Raw genomic sequence first — 21,886 nt, 5'->3', positions numbered from 1 at the left:
CCCTAAGACTTTGGCAAATTTTTTTTTTTTTTTTTTTTTTTTTTTTTTGCGGTACGTGGGCCTCTCACTGTTGTGGCCTCTCCCATTGCGGAGCACAGGCTCCGGACACACAGGCTCAGCGGCCATGGCTCACGGGCCCAGCTGCTCCACGGCATGTGGGATCTTCCCGGACCGGGGCACGAACCCGTGTCCCCTGCATCGGCAGGCAGACTCTCAACCACTGCACCACCAGGGAAGCCCAACTTTGGCAAATTTTATTCTTTAATACTACACTGATGGCCTGGATCAGGGAGGAGGGAAGAGGGAGGTTCAGGGGCAGGTAACTCGCCTTCTTCCTGAGAGGGGTATACAGGATGGGCCGAGAGAGAGAAGACTGGGACGTCCTGATGAGAAGTAGCGGATCTCACCGGGCCTGGGTTTCTCCATCTGTGAAAAATCATCTTTGCCCAATTTACATGTGACTAGCAGGCTTACTGCACTTGGAGCAGTCACGGATGTTCCGCTGGCCTGAAAAAGCCACAGGGGAGCTACTGAAATCAGGAGGTGGGAGTTAAGGGGCTCTTCCAAGAGAGGAGACCCATCCTGGAGGGTCAGGGCGGGGCAGAAGGAAGAGCGAAGGAGGAGCGCGGGACCGGCAGAGAATACGACGCAGCCTCAGCCTCGGGCACACGCCAAGGTGTGGACAAGGGTGAGTCTGGGTTGACATGTTTAGGAAGCTGGGGGGAGTGGCGAGTCCCCAGTCCCTCATCACGTGCCGTAGAGGCTCTCCAGGAGACAGAGGGGTGGTGAAAAACTTCTACTCCATTCATGCACCAGGGAAACAGCCAGAAGCTGGGGCGCAGGCTGAGCCCGGGCTGATCACCAGCGGAGGAACCCTGGGCACGGGGCGGGGAGTCTGTGCTTAGAGTCTCTGAGCAAAGTCCCGCCAAGCCCACACAGTGAGCTTAAACTAAGGGGCCCCACCGCTCTCTGACACCTCGGAGGTCCTTGACCGCCTCTGGCGGACCCAGGAAATGAAAGGAGGACGGGAAGCACCCTGCCAGCTTCAGTGACGCCCTCAGAGATTGCAAGTTCCCCGAGGGCACGACCCGCTGTCTGCCTCGATCACTGTTGCGTTCCCAGGGCTTAGCACAGGGGCTGGCACAGGGTGGGCCTCAAATGGTTGATGAATAAATGAAAGGAGTCGGGCCCCAAAAGGACTTGGGGGAACCAATTTGATGTGCATCCTCTTCTCACTTCTGTCCTTAAACTGCGGCTCCTGCCTTCTGTTCACCTTGGGTTTCACCTGGGAAGGGAGGGCCTTGCACTACCTCCTCGCAGCCACAGGGAAGAGAGCGCGGTCCGTCCTGGGGCCTGAGGCTCAGTCCTTCCCGCTGACTGACAGCGGGCTTCCTGGGGTGTGGGGTGAGGGCTACAGACTGCTGGACCTCGGGTTGCCACGTGCCGGTCCCTGAGGGACTGAGGGAGAAGCTGAAGGGGTCAACATTGTTTCTGGACTTGGGGCGTGCCTGGTCCAAAAGGCTGAAAGCCACCCTCTGAAGTTTAAAGCACAGGCTAAGGCCCTCAGGTGTGAAGGAGTCTCTTAAAATGGCAGCCTTCCCTTTGCCCTGCCGGAGCCTCTGAAGCAGCTTCGTGGCAGAGCCTCCGACGTTCGATTTTCCCCTAACGTCCATTGTCCCACCGCAGCCAGGGAGTTTCCCCTGCTCGGAATCCCCCACGAGCTCCATTAGTTGTAGAGTAACATCCCCTCGGCATGGCCCCACACCGTTCACCTCTGCTTCCAATGTCAACCTGGACCTGCTGGGAAAGGCTCCCGAGGAACACCGCTGCTACCTGTCCCTGGAACCCGAGATCTTCAGAAGGTTGAAACTTTAACGACTTTTGGTCTAAATTCAAAACCCCAAGCCAGCTGAACCGAGGACACCTACCCAATCGCTCTCACGTCACCTTGTTTTATTTTCTTCACAGACCTTGTCATGTTCTCGAAATGATCTTGTTTCCTAATTTTTGGTGAGGTTATAATCTGTCTCTCTTTAACTGGAACACAAGCTTCACAGGACAGGTACCCTGTCCACCTCGTATCCTTGGCACCAGGAGTCAAAATGGCTGCATAATAAATATCTGGGTTAGAGGATGGAAGGAGAGATCAGAATTAAGGGGGCTCAATCCAGGAGGTCTTCCTGGGAGAAGTTTAAGCAAAGCGTGCACAGGGCAGAGGGTGGGCGGTGAAGGAAGAAACCAGACCTGCTGGGCAACGTGATTGCTTTCTTGCCCTAACCCTGGCAGAGGGAGAACAGGACGGGATAGGGATGCCCTGGGCTCTGCCCCCCAGTAGCCCACACCCCAGCCCCCTTTCTCTCCAATGATTCTAGGCTTTTCCCCTAGATATTCGCCAAGACCCTGAGGCCCCAGTGTGCATCCCTTCAAAACCCCGTTCCCTCCCTGAACCCAGGAGGCTGGCTCCCAGCCCCTAGGTGTGTCTGTAATGTAGCAACAAGGCTGGGCCTGGCCTCCTACCCACACTCAAGTTCTGGCAGATTTGGGGTGGGGTGGGCGAAGGCCTGTGGGAAAACAGGGGTTTATTGGTATTCTCGGAGTGGGAACTAGATCAAGCAGACTTGGAGGTGGGGTGACGCAGAGCCAGGCTCTGTGCCTCTGTCCGACTCCACTAACCCTCTGTGATGCAGCCGACGCTGAATCCCAGGTAGATTCTCCTGCCACCCGTTACTCCAACCGCTGGGACCCTCTGCCAGTGAGGATCCCCCTACCCTCTCTCCCCCAGCCTGCCCCACCGTTGGACACTGCACACTCGGGGAACACAAACTCACTGAGGCAGTTTAGGTGGGGGAAGGGGAGGGAACTGGGAGAGAGACACCAGACTCTAGATTAGCATTTACAGCAGAAATCATGTAAGGCCAAAATTACCCTTGAAAATGCCAAATGGAGATCGATCATAAGTCTAGCCCGGCCAGTTCTTTTCCTCCAGAAAAAGAACAGCATTCCTTTGGTTGTGCACATGAAGGAGTAGGCTTGTAGTTAGTGGCATTATATAAAAGAACCCATCTTTAAACACTAGAACTTCACACACTAGAGCTAGAAGACTGTCTTTTAAACACACACTTGCTGTGACAAGATGCTCATACTATAAGAGGCATCTGGAATCTGAGGCAATCACAGGTTCACCCTGAGACGTAGGCTCATTGAATACCATCCGTCTCTCAGTTCTCGGTTTTCATTTGGCAAGAGCATAGCTTAACCCACCGGAACTAATGCATGTCTGCTCAGAGATGCCACCTGTGGCTGTGCAGGCTGCACACCACAAAAGGACACCTGGTCGAGAGGACAAAAGGGGGCTACCTGCAGCCTTGCCCCCGGACTCTCAGGGCATGGGTCTCATTCATACAGGGCACTAGGTGGGCTGGCCGAGGCCCTGGGTAGGACACAGTACAGCAAAGGGGCAATACAGGTGCAGCCTCTGGAACTCTGGGGTTCTAACACTGGCCTTGCCACGCCCTGGCTGTGTGACCTAGGGTGAGTTATTTAACCTCTATGTGCTGTGGTTCCCCTGCCTACAGAATGTGGATAACCGTTAGTACCTGTCTCACAGAAGCACTGTGATATTTCAGTGAGATCACGCATTTAGAATACCTAGCACAAGGCCTGCCCCAGAGTACGACATCAGTAAATTGGCTAACGTTATTATTAGCCGCATTAGCATGAGGAGGAACAAGGGGAACAGGGAAATGAATTTGTTGGAAAAGAAAGCTGGAGCCCAGCGGATGACGGCGTTGGGCTCCTCTGTTGCTCTGGAGTTACCCGGGCTGAAGTGCTCCTCCACTAGCAGGTCTGATTGGACTTCATCACTGAATATCAGCTCTCCTTTGTTGATCCTTCATTCTGCTCATTCTTCATTCAACTTCGTTCACAGTTGACGCTATGCTGACAGAACGGCGGTGAATGAACTCTTTCAGTCCCTGTTAATGAATTGGTGAGAATTCATTACACATAAAAACTTGTGTCCTCCAGAAAAACCTTTTGGGGAGGCGCTCCACCCATCTGTCATTTTCTCACTCGTCCCCTCTAGGAACACCAGCCTTGCGTGACGTCTGCGTGACACGGTCATCTGTGCTTAGCGGGTTTTCCTCAAGCACTGCCTCCTCAGGTAGCTCTGCGAAAGGGGACGTGCTGTTAGAAAAACGGAGGAGGCTTCCTGAGGCTGAAGAGGGGCGGGATGCCGGGGACTGGGGAGTCGGGGCAGGAGGAGAATCGAACTGAAGTACCAGGTTCTGGGGCTCATGAAGACTGTTGGTGGATAAGCCCAGCCCGCTACGCCTCCAGGCCTGTTATCTCTGTGTATTGCATCAGGACGGGGTAAAGAGCCCACGCTGAAATGAGGTGTTGCTTTGTCCTGGCAGCACCCGTCTGTGTTCCAGCACCTCCCTTTTACACCAGGAGCCGGTTGGGCCACCTGAGCCTCAGTTGTGGAGAACGCTACTCGATTAGGATGTTCTGTCACTTGGAGGTGATACAACTGCCAAGCTGGGGGAGTCGGGTGGGGAGCAGAATAAGCTCAACGAAATGGTGTGGGTGCTCAAAGTTCAGGACCTAGAGCCCAGCTGGGTAGCTCTAAGACCTATTTTTGCTCTTTTGTGTTTCTCTATTCTTTCTTTCTTTTTTTCTTTTTTTTAATTTTTGGCTGCGTTGGGTCTTCATTGCTGCACAGGCTTTCTCTAGTTGCGGCACATGGGCTCAGCAGTTGTGGTTTGGGGGCTCTAGAGCTCAGGCTCAGTAGTTGCGATGCACGGGCTTAGTTGCTCTGCGGCACGTGGGATCTTCCCTGACCAGGGATCGAACCCGTGTCCCTTGCGTTGGCAGGTGGATTCTTAACCACTGCACCACCAGGGAAGTCCCCGTGTTTCTCTATTCCTTGTCTTCTTAGCTCAAGACAGTTACCTCTCTGAAGACCCAAGAGTGTAAGATGGGCAGCTGGATAATGGGTCCGGCCCCAAAGGAAGAAAGCGCACAACTTGGTGGAAGGATGCTTGAATTCTAAGATATCCAACCTAGCGTATGCTGAATCCACCTCCACTGTGTAAGGGCATGGTGCTAGGGCATGGTGATGTATAGGTGATTAAGACATAGTTCCTGACCTCAAGAACTTGATATTCTAAGAGGGAAGAACACAAGTTACTCTAGGTACAATGCCAGAGAGATACAAATGAATTGCTATGGCAATTACGAGAAGGGAAAAGTTTGGGAAGGGGGATGACAGATGATGGGAGACATCTGGGAAGCTTAATCCAGGATGGATGTTGGGTTCTGAGAACAAGAGATGAGAGAAGGGCATTTTAGGCATAAGGGGTAGCATGGGCAGCTGCTTGGAGGAGGAAAAAGAAGGATATCTTCGGTAAGGAGTCCAGTTTGGCCAGAATGTGAAGTATGTGCAAAGGGAATGAAAGAAGGAAAAGTTAGAAGGGTGGATTGAGGTCAGAGCATGGAAGGCCTTCAATGCCAGTATAGGGAGTTTAGACAGAATTGGATAGGGTGGGAAAAAGCCTGAATTATAAGAAAGGAACGAAGAGATATAAGGCAAAGTGACAAAGACAAAAGGAGAGGTTGCTTGGGTGCCATGGCCAGTCTCTGGGAGGGACAGGTCCAACCTGTCTCCATCTCAGCTCCACTGGCATGAAGAACCCCATTGCCAGCCTACCTTCCAAGTGCCCAGGGCAGAATGTGAATTGAGAAATCCAAGGCAAGTGGGAAACAGTCCACACCTCCCCTTCCCAGAGCCCCAGGGGTGGGCGACAGGATCTGGGGGTGAGTCAGTAGGGTGGGGACCCCAGTTCTGTTCAGATCTGCCTCCCTGGGAATATAAAGGGCAAGCCTTGCCTTGCCTCAGAACACCCCAAACTTGACACCATGAAGATCCCAGTTCTTGCTGCTGTGGTTCTCCTCTCTCTCCTGGCGTTCCACTCTGCTCAGGGGGCTACCCTGGGCAGTTCTGAGGTGAGCACGTCACCTGGGTTCTCTTTCTCTTATACCTGTTAGCTGACTCAATCGGTCACTGGATAAGTGGCTCTTATCTTTGGCTATTGCCGGGGGCTGAATGAGAAGCTGGGGCTCTGAGGAAGGGAAGAAAGGAGGAAGGAGACAAAGCTTTCCTGGGAAGGGGCAGAGAGGCTTATATTTCTGGAAAGGATGGTAAAGTGTGGGGTAGAGGCTGGACATCCTGAGAGGAGACAGGGGCTGAAGTTGGTCTTCTGGGTTCAGCCCCACATCTGTTTTGTTTGTATCCCTGGGAATGGCTCTCAGGTGGCTAGAAGCACCCTGCTACCTCTGGAGCTTAGGCCATACCAAGAATCCTTAGGAGTCAGTCTCCAGCCAGGAAAAATCCCGAGGTCCCTCTCTCCCCACCTTATCGCACTGTGAGGGGGATGGGGGAATGCGCATGTCGGATTTGCAAGTCTACGATAGGGGTCACAGACTCCACTGCTTAGGATCCCAGCAAGTGATGTCGGTGCACAAGAGGGCTGGTGGGGCCTCAGGGGAGGTGGAATGAATTTGCCCAACCTGGAAGGGGACAGTCTCTATGCCATCTGACTGCTGCTAAGTGGGAAAATGTGCCCAGTGTGGCTGGAGTTTAAAAATTTTCAAGAGAAACTGGAAATCGGATTTCTGAATTCTTACTAATTAAAAACCTTTAATTCAAATTAAAAAACAAACAAGCCAAATTGTGATGAGATCTAAACATTTGGGTCTAGGCTGTAGGCTACCTGTTTGTGACCTCTGTTGTGGGAAGGAAGAAATGAGGGGCAATGAGGCTGGGCAGCTAAGGTCGGGATGGCAACAGATGGGAGGCACTGAAGTACGGGGGTGGGAGGTGGGCTTCCAGCTGGAGCAGGGAGACAGAGACTCAGACTTTGGTGGCAATTCAAGTCACAAAGCAAACCGACCTCCAGAAGTAAAGGCAGACAGGGCACCTCAGAAACTTGGCCCCCCCCTGCCTTCCAATCTCCCGTGCCCAGCTCCGTGGGCTGAGCGTGGGTGTCTCGGGAACACCCCGAGTCCACGGCAGAACCGCACTAGCTCGTTTTTCTTGGGAGGAATCCTCTTTCTCCGCCCTCTCCTCCTGCTGCCGACGGTGGATGCGGGCCTGGGCTCCGACTTCTCTGTCTCCCCCGTGCCACTCTCCCATCCCTTCTCGACATGTGCACATCTGTCAATCATCTGCCACACCGGGACAGAGTGGGTTAACGGAGGCCCCGTGGTGGAGAATGGGACTGGCCTGTGGAGGGAAGCAGAGCTGGCAGAGAGGGTTTGGGGAAGGGGATTTGCCATCGTGTGATCGATCATTTGTCTCCTTTCTCCCCTTCGCTTTCCAGGAAGGAATCACCATTGGTAATAAAGCGGCAGGAATCAAGGAGGTAAACCACCTGTTTTCCCACCATCTGACTACGAGTTCGTCCCCCATCTGTTCATGTTCCTAAATAACTTTCTGAACACCCTGCTGCTTTGCCTAGACCGCTTATGCCCAGTTTCCGAACACTGAAAAGTCGCGACCTGTAAGTTTAATTCTTTAATTCGGCCCCCATAAATACCCAAATCCTAAAGGAGATCGAGGCCTGAGTAGAGAGCTTGCAGAGCTGTCATGGTCCTTCACCTTTCCCAGAGGGCTAGGGGCTAAGCTCTGTCCTTCCCTGGAACTGATTCTCTTCTGGTCTCTTTCTCTCTCTGCAAAGGTTCTTAAGGGTAATGAATTCCTGAACTGGAAGGCCCTCTTCGAGGTAAGCAATTGGGCGCCCTTTTTCTCCTGACGGTTGGTCCGGGTAGTGGCAACGCATTCTAGTCTAGCCCTTTTGGTTCTTTCCTGGGCTCTAGGAGGGAGTAACTGTCCCACTTAGATGCTGCCCAACTGAAGAAAACTTCCCGGGGAGGCTGTCGTGGCCAGACCTTATTTTCCTAACGTGGCCCACAAAGACAATCTCTGAAAAGGAAGAACTTAATCAGTCAAGAGTTTATTCGAATTCCCTCATCCTCCAGGAAGACACTGAGGCTCTAAGTTGGGTGACTTACCCAAGCTTAGAAGGCTAAGTCAGTGGTAGCGCTGGAATTAGAGCCTGTAGTGCGTGACCCGCACATACTCGCTACATGCCCTCTTGCAAATGTCTTAACTTCTCTGAGCCACGGTTTCCTCATCTGTGATGTGGAGACGATGACAGTACCAACATCAAAAGACTGCTATGGGGCTTCCCTGGTGGCGCAGTGGTTGAGAGTCTGCCTGCCGATGCAGGGGACGCGGGTTCGCGCCCCGGTCCGGGAAGATCCCACATGCCGCGGGGCAGCTGGGCCCGTGAGCCATTGCCGCTGAGCCTGCGCGTCTGGAGCCTGTGCTCCGCAACGGGAGAGGCCACAACAGTGAGAGGCCCGCGTACCGCAAAAAAAAAAAAAAAAAAAAAAAAAAAAGACTGCTGTGAAGACCAAATGAAATCATGCCCGTAAAGCAGTCAGTATAAGGCAGGCACAGAAGAAGTGCTCAGGAAATATTAATGCTTACCGTAATTATAAAACAATGACACCATCACTGCTACAGAGTCTTCAGCAAGCGCTTACTGATCCATGCTCACCTGACCTGTAACACATCACTCTCATTCTCTTTTTCTGTTTTAGTCTGTCAAAAGGAGGCTTCCTTTCATCAACTGGGATGTTTTTCCTAAGGTAAGAGGCAGTGGGCATTAGGAGAGAAAGGAGGCTGGGGGTGAGGGAAAAAGCAGAGGATCTCAGTGGGAGAGTGGGGAAAGTGAAAGGAGGATAAACCTTCTTCTGATCAAAGCTAAGTAAATCACACAGAGAAAGACACATATCATATGATATCACTTATATGTGGGATCTAAAAAAAGGCTACAAGTGAACTTACCTACAAAACAGAAATAGAGTTACAGATGTAGAAAATAAACTTATGGTTACCTGGGGCGGGGGTAAAGGTGCGGAGGGATAAATTGGAAGACTGGGATTGACATATACATACTCACTACTATATATAAAATAGATAACTAATACAGACCTACTGTATAGCACAGGGAACTCTACTCAATACTCTGTAATGGCCTATATGGGAAAAGAATCTAAAAAAGAGTGGGTATATGTATATGTATAACAGATTCACTTTGCTGTACACCTGAAACTAACACAACATTGTAAATCAACTATACTCCAATAAAGATTAAGAAAAACAAAGCTAAGGGACATCGCAACTACTATAACTCAGAGGAGAACAGGAGCTTAGACTGGGGCAGAGATTCCTTTCCACCAGGGCCCCACCCTATCCTGGGCTTTCTTAGGACTCCGGCTCCCCGCCCCCAAGGGTCTCCAAACTGACCGTACCCTCTCTCCCCACAGCTGAGAGGAATGATGGGTAAAGCTGCGGATGCCCAATGACCAGCCCCTTCGAGACCCAGCACTGCTGATACCACTGAAAGAGGGGGCCAGTGTGGGATCTGATCACCATCCTATCTATGATCACTCTTTGCTGCCTCAGTAACTCCAATAAAATGTTTTCCAAACAAACGGCTCCCGTATCTGCATCTCTGCCCTTATCCTACTGGGCTCTAGAAAGGAATTAAGATGGAGTGAGCTCCAAGGCTGATGGGCAGAAATCTTGACTTCTGAGAGGGTAGTAAGTAGTGAGACAGGAGAAAGTGGGAAGGGCAGGTATATCAAGCCGGCAAGAGACCCCTTGTGTCTTAGCACCTTAGTACTAGTTGATATCCTTGAGAAGCATGAAGCTGTGAGTGGTTTGGTAACATCCCCAAGGAAGCAATCCTGCCCCCTGAACTCCTGGCACCCTCCCCGACCTGCCTTCTGGGAACCTGACTCCTCTGATGGTGGCAATTCGGTATAACAGAGCTATCTGGAATCCAAGGCTCAGGACCCAGCTTAAATCATAAGAGTTCATCTGAAATCCTGTTTTTAAAATTAAGTAGGTTATAAATAAAGAAAACTGGTGGTGTGACCCTGGATCTTTCTAAGCTCCTTTCTTTATCTGTGAAATGAGTGTGGAAATAAGCAAGAATGATAATAACTACCTTGAAGTTTTGTTATGAAAGTCAAATGAGATAAGGTATATACAGCCCTTTGCACAGGGCCAGGCATAGAGTAGGTACTCAACAATTGCTTGTTTTCTCCACTAACCGCTCCCCTCCCCCAGAGCTACCACTCATTATTCACTCACTCACTCACTCACTCACCAATCCATCCATCCATCCATCCATTTACTGAAAAGGTCTAGAAATGTGGAAGGGATTCAGTTTCAGTTCCTGCAGGTGTACTCTGTATGGAATCTGTGTACTCTGTGTGCCTGCTCTGGGTACTTAAAATGTTGCATTAGTTGGGATTATTTCTGGTTTCTCTTGAAAACTGGGAAAATGAGAAAACAAGGGAGCCGCGATTGGCTTAAACCCAAGTAATAGCTGCCCTCTTTACCTAGGACGTGGTCTCCAGATCAGCAAAGTTCCACTTGTCAGGTTTCATTTATTTAATTGTCTTTTGGCTCTTACAAGCAACTGAATTTGCAAATTATGGCCTGTAGCTTACTTGAAGAGGTAGACTACATAGGGAAATTAAACTTGTGTAGGGGGAGGAAAAACTTCCTTCTACCCTCTTAAATGCTGCAGCTGGCCTAATAATTAAACTGACATGAGACAGATTAACAGGAGAAAAGCATACAAATTTAATTTTTTTTTTTTTTTTTTTTTTTATATATACACGGGTGTCTTCACAGAAGGAAAATGAAGACCCAAAGAAGTTGTTAGGTCCAAAAGCCTGTAAGGTACATACCTTTTTACAAAAAGAATGATAAATTGTGGGGATGTGACAAAGCAAAGGCCCTTGGACTAGGGGCAGTAAATCGTGGCTCAGTGACTAGGAAGTATGTGAGGGGAACTAATGGAAGATAAGGGTTATTTTAGTAAGTTTGCTTATACAGACCAGAGTCAACTCCCAGTCTCTGATGATAAGAATGTCCTTCTCTTCCTGGTACAGGGAGGGCACCTTTCTCAAGGAAAAATTTACATCCTGCTCTTAGATAGAAAGGGGGAGAGCCCTTCCTGTATCTGCTGTTTCACAAGTGTCTTCAGCTCAAAATGATCAGTAATCAATAATTAAAGAAGAATATTTTGGGGTCGCATGTTCTGAATCCCTTCACTTGGTTCCAGCTTTCAAGGAGCTTAAAGTCTAGATGAATAAGACATGTAAATGTTGTTTATACCCATCCTTCTAGTTAACTTACAACAAGAGACACACACACACTAATGAGAAGCAACTTATAAATGGGCTTATTAACGGAAAAGAAAAAAATGGAAAGTGGTCAAATGTCACAATCAATTAAAATATTTTGCAAAGACTGAGTGCTCATAAACTGGGTGATAGGAAATGGAGTAGAGGAAGAAGGAGGGGAAGTCCTTAAGCTACATTTATTGAGTGGCTAGGTTTTAGGGGAGGACACAAGTCATCACAGAGAAGGCAAGAGTACCTTTGAGATAAAGCAGTTCTCAAAGTGTAGTCCTGGCATCAGCAGCAACAGAACCACGGGAGAATTTCCGAGAAGCACAAATTCTTGGGCTCTACCCCAGATCTACTAAATCAGAAACTGGGCACGGGGCCCAGCAATCCATGTCTTAACAAGCTCTCTAGGTGAGGCTAACGGCTTGAGAACCACCAAGAAAGGAAAGCAAGAGAATGATTAATGCAAAATTCAGGATAGTGGTTACCTCATAGGTGGAGAGACCATCATGTGACAGGGAAGGGGCACAGGGAGGCGGATGGAAGTGACAGAAGGCTTCTATTATTAATGTTTTAATTTTTTCCTTAAACATATCATAGGGGAGGAAAAAATATCTTTTCCTTCTACCCTTCGAGGTTCTTGGCTGGGTCTCTGTGACGAAAGACAGGTTAACAGGAGAAAAGCATACAAATTTATCTAGTATAAGTTTTACGTGACATGGGAGCAATCGTAAGTAAATGAAGACCCGAAGAAGCAGTCAAACCTGTATGTTTTTGTGCTAGTTTTTTTTTTTTTTTTTTTTTTTTTCCGGTACTCGGGCCTCTCAGCGCTGTGGCCTCTCCCGTTGCGGAGCACAGGCTCCGGACGCGCGGGCGCAGCCGCTCCGCGGCACGCGGGATCCCCCCCCCCCCGCCCCCCGGACCGGGACACAAACCCACGCCCCCTGCATCGGCAGGCGGACTCTCAACCACTGCGCCACCAGGGAAGCCCTTGTGCTAGGTTTGATGGAGAGTGGGAAGTCATGGAAAAACGTGATAGGACAAAAGGGATATGAGCTCAGTGTAGGAAACTGGGGAAACTTAGCAAGGTGTGTTCACTAAGGTTCCTCTTGGGGGGTCCCTCTATCTTCGAGACAAGGATGATCCTTTCCCCTGGGTAGAGGGAGGGCACTTCTCACATGAGGGTCTTATGACTTGCTTCTAGGGAACGTCAGTGAGTCCTTCCTGCACCTATTTTCTCGAATTCCTTCAGCTTGAAATATTCAATATGCTGAGGCACCATATTTGGGGGTAGGGTGTCCTGAACCCCGCCAATACACATTTTATACATACTTATGTATGCAGCGTTCCACACCAATATGTGACCAAAACAAGAAAATGGCTTTGAGTAATATGTGAGTGCTGGGGGGATGCAGAGTAAAGAAACAACTGGAGTCTAGGAAGACTGGAATCTGGAGGAAAAGAACTTGCAGACATGCTTGTGTAAGTGGGTAACGGATGCACTCTAGAGCAAATGAAACTGACAAAAATGTACCAACATGGGTGAGATAATTCAGAGGATTCAAAGAACAGAAGACAAGATACCTGTTCTCTCTGGGGAATGTGTAGGATGAGAAAGAAGCCAAGAAGTAGCCATACTTCGCTCTACACTTTATAAAAACAACCAATGCATTCTGTGTGGACATTATGCCACTCATTAAATAGGATGTAGAGATATATGTTGAAATATGGAACAATCTCGAAGATATAGTAGAATGAAAAAAAAAGGGGCAGAGCAGTGTGAATAGTATATTAGAAAAAAAGATGGTACAAATATATGCTCTTATATGCATAAAGTATCTCTAGAGTAAAACTCAGGAAGTAACAGTGATCACCTCTGGGGACTGATGTACTCGCACTCTGTGCCCTCTTGGAGTTTATGAAAAAAATTCTTTTTACCATGTGTACATATTCAAAAGGATAAAGTAAAAAAATAAAACCTTAATAAAACAAACACACCAAAAAACCTTCTACATTTTAAGGTGTCAGGGCCTAGCCCGTGAACTGGTCCTGCGTAGACACTTCTTACTGAGTGAATGATACGGATTTCCCATACATTTACCACACCCTTCTGCTGCTCAGAGTGTGGTCCTTGGACCAGAAGAATTAGCACCACTTGGGCTTGTGAGAAAGCAGAATCTCAGCCCACCCCAGAGCCAATGAATCAGAATATGCATTTTTATTTTTATTTATTTATTTTTTGCAGTATGCGGGCCTCTCACTGTCGTGGCCTCTCCCATTGCGGAGCACAGGCTCCGGACGCTCAGGCTCAGTGGCCATAGCTCACAGGCCCAGCCGCTCCGTGGCATGTGGGATCTTCCCGGACCGGGGCACGAACCCATGTCCCCTGCATCGGCAGGCGGACTCTCAACCACTGCGCTACCAGGGAAGCCCCAGAATATGCATTTTAACAAGACCCCCCCCCCCGCCCACCCCCATAGGATTCAAATGCACAGTGAAGTTTGGGAAATACTGACTGCCTGAGGCATTACATTAAGTGCTGTGCAGAATGCCTTCAAGGAGCTTCTGATCCAGCTGCAGTTAAAGGAAGTGCATAGGTAGAAAGCGCGGGATACAACTAGAAAAGGTGCATTTAGATTCGGCAGAAGGGAAAAATTCTTTTGGAGTCAGGGTAAAAAAAACTAGGGGAGAGACTTCTCTGGCCCAGTGGTGAAGACTCTGCGCTTCCACTGCAGGGGACGTGGGTTCATCCCTGGTCAGGGAACTAAGATCCCACATGCTGTGCTGCGCGGCCAAAAGCAAACGAACAAACAAAAGCCCTCCAAAAACTAGGGGAAGTAACTTTTGAGCTGGGCATTGAAGAATATTTGAAAAATATTTTTTTAAAAAGTGTGCTTTTGTTCTTTTGGAGCAAGGGGGAGGATGGTGGAGGGTCCCTCCAACAGGCAGAGCAGAAATGCAGAACTGGTAGTGCAGCGTACTGAATTGGGGACATTGTAATTCAGCCTGGCTACGGGGTAGGGGCTGAAGGCTGGAAATGCAGGTTGGGTCTGATGATGGAGGGCCATGGATACAAGGCTGAGAAATTTCCACCCCATCCCGCGGTCAGTGAAGAGATTTCTGCGGGTGGTAACAATCACAGCAACAATAGCCACTCTTATTCGGTTCTTATCACAAGCCAGGCTTCATGCCAAGTGCTTTGCATGTATTATCTCAGTTGATCCACATAACAACGCTATTAGGTTGGCACCAATATCCCCATCTCACAAGTGAAGAAACCGAATCTCAGAGAGATGAAGTACTTTGTTTAGGCTCACACAGCCTCAACAGAGCCAGAACTAAGCCCGCATGGACCTAGGACATTACCCCCACTTTAACTGGAGTTGTACAACATTCATTTGCTTTATAAACTGGGGTTCTATATACGATTTTGCTGGACAAAATGCTTCCATTTCATAAAAAAGTTTGGACATCACTGCTGAGAATGATGGGCAGCTGCTGAAGGCATTTAAGGCAGTATAGCCTGGTGGTTAGAACACAAGTTTTCAAATCAGTCAGATCTGGTTTCAGATTCTGTTCCTACCACTTTACTAGCTATGTGACCTCTGGGTGACCACGCTGTTGGGGCCTCAGGTTTATCATCTGTAAAGTGGGAATAATATCAATACTTTATAGGAGTTAAGAAACACTCAATAAAATGTTAACCTAACATTCATATTAACGAAGGGTAGCTGTTATTAGTACTCTCTGTAACTCCAGTCAGATCATGACCCAGATAGATTCACACTGAGAGAGCTAATATTCACAACTGCATGCATTTGCTCTCTCCTAACAGATGAGGAAACTGAAGCTCAGACAGGTGAAGTGACTTTCCCAAGGGCATCCGGAGAGGAAGCAGCTGAGTCAGGTTTTGAACCCAGGTTCTGTTAGACTCCAAAGCCTTAGAGCTTTTAATAATTCTAATTTCCTGTCCATAACACACAAAAAGAGCGCCTACCATGTGTAAGATATTGTGTTAGTACTTTACATTTGTGATCTTATTTAATTCTTACAACTTTATGAAGTCAGTACTATAATCAAGTCTGTCTTATACAAAGGAAAATAAAACTCAAAGGGGCAAATCATGGCTCGGTTTAACTTTCTGTCAATGAAGTTTCTCGTCAAATTTCTGAATGATAAAACCAGGACTGAAGTACAGAGTTGTGCCTACGTGCACCCCAGCAAGCGCCATCCAAGGGATACATTGGAAACTTGCAAAATATGCAAAGAGGCAGGTATCCGGATTCCCACAGCAGCAATGCTTGCAATAGCTCAATGGTGGAAACCACCTGTATGTCCATCAACAAGAGAATGGATAAATAAAATGTGGTATGTCCATCTGGTGGAATGGTAGGTATCCAGCAGTGAAAATGAGATAGAGTTACATGTATCAACCAGGCTGAGGTTAAAAAATGTTAATTGAAAAATGCAAGTTGCAAAACAGTACCAGCAGTGTGAAACCATTAATACGAAGCCTAAAAACATGCAAAGCGATGCTATGTGTTTATGGGTACATCTACCTGCCGTAAAGTGTAAATACCAGTGGGAAGGATTTTCACTAACTTGAGGATTGTGTTCCCTCTGGGAATGGAAGAAAATAGGTTCAAGAAAGGTACAGGGCTTCCCTGGTGGCGCAGTGGTTGGGAGTCCGCCTGCCGATGCAGGGGACGCGGGTTCGTGCCCCGGTCCGGGAAGATCCCACATGCTGCGGAGCGGCTGGGCCCGTGAGCCATGGCCGCTGAGCCTGCGCATCCGGAGCCTGTGCTCCGCAACGGGAGAGGCCACAACAGTGAGAGGCCCGAGTACCGCAAAAAAAAAAAAAAACCAAAAAAAAAGAAAGGTACAATCAGGCTTCAGCTCTATCTATAACATTTTAGTTCTTAAAACAAGTCTGAAGCAAATAGGTCAAAATGTTAAGATGGATAAAGCTGAGGGATATGTACGCCAGGCTTTGTGAATGTGGTTTCCCCTATTTTTATGTATGTTTGAAACATTTCATGTTAAAATATCTTAAAGCAACAACAATAAAGACACCTTAACTTCAACCTGCCCATAGCCCTTCAGCCATGAAGGGGTTCTGTGGCTGACACCGCACTCCTCACGCCACCTCCTAAGTACAGTGGGTCCTGAGAGCCTGGTTTGCTTCGTTACAAACGCCCACGACACTGGCACTGTGGAGGCAGCCCAAGAACTTCGACAGATGAAATGTCCTCGGATGCTTCTGAGAAGCGAACACAACGTGGCACCCTTGACAACTATCATGCTATTAAGACCTCCCACTGCATTTCCCAACGCCCAACAGATAAACCTACAGCAGAATTCCTGGGTGCTCCTCTCTAAAGCCAACGACAACCCAAACAAACAAAAAGCCCCCAGTCCTCTCCCACTAACAGGCCCCTCCCATTCCTCATATGAACCTGAGTCTCCCAGACCGGGGACTGGAGTACTGGTCCTCAGTGCCTCCTACTGCAGCTGACCTCTTTCACAACTGCCGTCCCACCAGACCCTCCATCACCTGTGGATACACAGTCACCTCCCAGGAGCCCTGAAAGCTCCTTCTTTTACGTTAAATCAGATCATGCCGTCTTTCCACTCTTGACTCTCCGATGATTTCCCGTTACTTTCAGAATAAACCCTATCAACTTTACGATGGGCCTCTTCTCCTATCTCCCCGACTTCCCTGGTCCAGCCACCCAGCCTCTCTGGGGCTCCTCCAACAGGCCCAGCTTGCCCCCTCCCTACATGACTCATTCCTCACTGCCCTTGCTGCCTCACTTCATTCAGTTCTCTTGAGATGACAGCTCCTCTGTGAGACCTTTGCAATCTGACCACACTACCTAAAGAATCACCTGCCCTTGTGATCCTCTAATTCTGCTTGATTTCTTGTTATAGCGTTTATCGCTACCAGAAACATCTCTACTAACTTGTTATCTTTAGGGTCCTCAAGAGCTGCACCCTCCAGTGCAGCTATCCACTGTCCACATGTGGCTATGGAGCAGTTGAAACGGGACTCGTCCTAACTGAGATACGGGGCAACTGTAAAACATGTACAAAAAAGAGTATACGTATCTCACTAGTATTTTTATATTACATGTTGGAATAACATTTTGGATATATTGGGTTACAGAAAATATATTAAAATTTACGTCACTGGTCTTTTCTTACTTTTATCAAAATCTGGCTATTGGAAACTTTTAAATTACATATACGGCTCACATTCTGTATTTTAGATAGAGCTAATCTAGAGGAAGATCAGTGTTATGAAGATAGGAACTCTTTTGCTGCCCACTGTATCCCTAGCACACAGTGCCTGGCACACAGTAGGCACTCAATAAACACTTGTGAATTGAATGAAGGACCAATCCCCTCGTCCATGCCTAAGCTCACATGCACAATCAAATACCGTTCTTTCACTCCCTCTCCTACAGGCGAGGAGCCCTACCTTAAAATCCCCCAGCGCCTCTCGTGTGATTACCTGCATTCCTGATACAATGTGTCCTCACAGGGTCACTGTGATCATCTCAACCAGAAACCCTCCCCCACCACGACAAACCTCACTCCCTACATACAGCACCCTCATCACTCATTCTCAGCGTAGCATCAGGAATCAACGTCCATCTAGCATTGGTGACCTGATGCAAAGGTCCCTCAAGACTTCTGATGATCACAGATCCCCCTTACGGCTTATGGCCACGATAGCCCTCCTCACTAATTCCCAACAGAACCTCTGGGGCTCCTCCCCTAAGGAAGCAGGAACCAGAAAACTAATTTTGACTCCCTAAATTATCTCCAAATCAGATTATTCAGAGTTACAGAGGCAGGCTGACTGGATTGAGACACCAAGGTCTCATTCACCATACAACTTAAAAACTGTGTCCTGGCAATTCCCTGGCAGTCCAGTGGTTTGGACTACACATTCTCATTGCTGAGGGCCGGGTCGGGGAACTAATATAATCCCACACGCCACGTGGTGTGGCCAAAAAAAAAAAAAAAAAATTGTATCCCATTACCAGACCATCTTGTTATTTCTTATCAATCAAATCGTCTGCACCATGATATTGCCCTGGATATATTTTTGTATAATTCATTCAGTGTAAACCTTTGCGACATGGCACGATATTTGTAACACGTTTTCCCTTGGTTTTGATTCATTTCTCAATATACCGCAGAGAAACCACCCAAGGTCTCTCCTGACCTGAGAGAAGCCCCGTCCAGCTCCCTGCCCAGGAATAAATCCTCCTCCCCTTGAGCCCCAAACTTATTTCCATCTTTTAAAATTGATTACATGTTGAGATAATATACTTTGAACATGTTGGGTTAAATAAAATATATTAACGTTAATTTTATGTTTCTTTTTACTTCTTATAATGTAGCTATTAAAAAATTAAAAATGGCTTACATTGTATTTCCACTGGAGAGTGCCAGGGTTGATAGAAGGATACAATGCAAAGCTCTTAGCCCAGTGACTGACACATAATAAATATCTGATAAATTCTCTAAATGCATTTTTTTACAGGTTGCTTCCACGTGAAAAGTTTTTTTGCTGTTTATTGAGGATGCAGCCATGAAAAAAATTGAACTGCCCTGTGGCGCTCAGCTCTAACTGGGGAGACACACAATAGGTAAGTGAACACAGAACAAGGCACTTTCAGATCATGATACTCTCTGAAAATGAAAACAAAACGGGCAGTGGAACAGCAAGAATTGGCAGTGTCTCTTTAATTAAGGTATCAGGGAGGTCTCTATGAGCTGGTAACATTTGAGCTGAGACGTGGATGACTAACAAAGTAGCTGGCCCTAAAAGGCTTGGGGGCAGGAGTTCCAGGCAGAGGGAAGAGACTCTGTAAAAGCCTTGAAGTAAGAATGAAGCTTCTATAATTGAGGAACGGAAAAGAGCTCTTGTGCTCAGGAAAAAGTTAGTAGGAAATGAGCCTGCAGAGGTGGAGGTGTGGTGGCAGGCTGCTCATAAGGGCCCAGTAGGCTGCGGTCATTGATATTTGAAGTGTGACAGGGAACCTTTGTAGCCATGTCCACCCAGTTCTTGCAGAGAATGAAGCCCTAACACTTTAAGGCATCCATTGCATGTCATGAATTAGGTCATCTCCTATTGTATTAGCAAGAGAATGGTACTAGCCAGTATCATCCTTTGGAAAATTGAGTAAACAGTCACTCATACCATTCTCTGCAGGGCTTAGTTCTCTCCCAAGACCCTGAGAAAGGCTGCATGAGAGGATATTTAGCAAGAGATTTGAAAAAAGATCACTTTGACTACAGCATAGTGAGTGGAGGGCGTAGGGGCCAAGAGGCAGGAATGGAAGCATGGCGATCTGTGAGGAGTCCTCCACTGTGGCTCAGATGAGAGACGGCAGTGCCTTCCACTGGTACTGCAGCTGGTTAGTGAGAAATGAGTATGTATTTTGGAAGCTGGAACCAACTGGACCCAATGCATTAGACATGGAGAGGAAAAGGAGAGAGAGAGAGGAAGGAGTCAAGGATAACTACTGAGTTTTTGGTTTAAGCAACTGGGTGGATGCCAGTGCCATGAATGGTGATTTGGATTCTAGTTCTGCTGGGGGACCCAGGGCAGATAAGTGACTTACTCTCTGCTGAGCCTCAGTTTTCTCATCTGTAAAATGGGGGTTGCCATGGAGGTTTGATGAGATCATGCACGGAAAGCACAGGTCTGGCACACGGTAAGCACTTAAACTGCTGTTATTATCATCGTGATCATTCCTGTACAATTAGCACACTGCAGCAGTTAAAAGCAAGGGCTTTGAAACCAGTCGGACCTCAGTTGAGTCCCTGCATTGTTATGTGACCTTGGCAAGGTCAATTCATATCTCTGAGCCTTAGGTTCTTCTTCTGTAAAGGGGATTAACAGCAATATCCTCCCTTCAGATCCAGTTGTGAGGATTCAGTGAGTCCTGAATATGAAATGCTTAGCACTGGGCATAGTACATAGTAATTGCTCAGTAAACAGGGCCTAAGTGCTAGAGTAATTTGACTTTTCTTCTGTGTGTGTTTGGGGGCAGAATTATTACTTAAAATAAGCCTTTTTTAAAAAAACATCTTTATTGGTAAAATAAGTATATATATATTTTTTAAAGGGAACTTTCTTTTTATATATTTATTTATTTTTGGCTGCATTGGGTCTTCATTGTTGCGTGCAGGCTTTCTCTAGTTGCGGCAAGCGGCGGCTACTCTTCATTGTGGTGCGCAGGCTTCTCATTGCGGTGGCTTCTCTTGTTGCGGAGCATGGGCTCTAGCCATGCAGGCTTCAGTAGTTGTGGCATGCGGGCTCAGTAGTTGTGGCTCACGGGCTCTAGAGTGCAGCCTCAGTAGTTGTGGCGCGTGGGCTTAGTTGCTCCACGGCATGTGGGATCTTCCCAGACCAGGGCTCGAACCCGTGTCCCCTGCACTGACAGGCGGATCCTTAACCACTGCGCCACCAGAGAAGCCCTAAGCCTTTATATTTTTATTATGAAAAATATGTGCTCACTGGGAAAATGCAAACAGTATATGTAAAGTAGCAGGTGAGAGCTGACCTACCTCTCCTTCCCCTAACTCCGTAAGTAACCACTGTTGGCTGCTGCATAGCCTTTCCCGATTTCTCTCTCTCTCTCTCTCTCTCCACCTCCCCCCCCCCACCGTCACACATACACACCTGTGTGCATGCACGTTCCCCTCTTCTTCTGGAGGCACAATAAAACGATGGCTGAGAGCTCAGCCTCCAGAGTAACACAGACCCAGGTTCTAGTCCTACCGCTGCCACTTTATTTGCCATGAGATATTGGGCAAGTGATTAACAGTCAATCTAAGATTCAGGTTCCCTTTTTGTAAAAAGAAAAGCCGTGGCAGTACCGACGTTGTGGTTTGGTAAGGAATAGTGTGTGCACAGGGATTAGCTCTGTGACTGCGTGTATGAAGGTCTCGGACACTTAGCTGCTACTATTATATACATAACGGATCATACTGTTTACTGTATGCTTTTATGCAACTCTTTTTTCTTTCCTGTTTCTTTTACACTTTAGAAAGTTTTAATTCCTAGCTTTTTAATGCTCTTTTGCAATCCTTCCTCCCTCCCTTCCTTCCTTCCTTCCTTCCTTCCTTCCTTCCTTCCTTCCTTCCTTCCTTTCTTTCTTCCTTCCTTTCTTTCTTTCTTTCTTTCTTTCTTCCTTCCTTCCTTCCTTCCTTCCTTCCTTTCCTCACTTTAGAAAGTTTTAATTTCCCTTTTTTTAATTGAGGCAACATTGGTACACAAACTTCAGGTGTATACTATTATAATTTGACATCTGTATGCGCTACAAAGTGATCACCACCACAGGTCTAGTTACCATGTATCGCCACGCGGTTAATCTTGCGTCTGTTTTTGTAGCTAAGATGGCTTGAGCCTCTTTCCACACCACGACTCATCAAGATTCGATGCAGGGTTAAGGAGTTGGACCCCTTGTCAACTCCTCATCCCTAAGTTTCTGCTTCTGAGAGATTCCTGGCTGCATGTGAGTAACAGAGGCCACAGCCTCTGACGTGTCCGGGCCTCCCAGGATTTGGAGGCAGGTAGTAACCTTGT

General features: G+C 47.8%; 1 protein-coding gene across 1 annotated transcript; it reads left to right on the top strand.

Moving 5' to 3' along the window:
- Positions 1-5,919: 5,919 nt before the first annotated feature.
- Positions 5,920-9,435, top strand: KRTDAP (keratinocyte differentiation associated protein; the record flags this gene model as incomplete). Its single annotated transcript, XM_082862700.1, has 6 exons — positions 5,920-6,006; positions 7,383-7,424; positions 7,521-7,562; positions 7,740-7,784; positions 8,668-8,715; positions 9,397-9,435. 6 exons carry the CDS (start codon positions 5,920-5,922, stop codon positions 9,433-9,435), a joined length of 303 nt encoding a protein of 100 aa, XP_082718826.1.
- Between the last annotated feature and the right edge of the window lie 12,451 nt (positions 9,436-21,886).

The sequence above is a fragment of the Leucopleurus acutus genome, assembly GCF_964270905.1.
Source record: "Leucopleurus acutus genome assembly, chromosome: 20".
In the NCBI taxonomy this organism is placed as follows: domain Eukaryota; kingdom Metazoa; phylum Chordata; class Mammalia; order Artiodactyla; family Delphinidae; genus Leucopleurus; species Leucopleurus acutus.
This window is presented reverse-complemented; position numbering and strand designations above follow the sequence as displayed.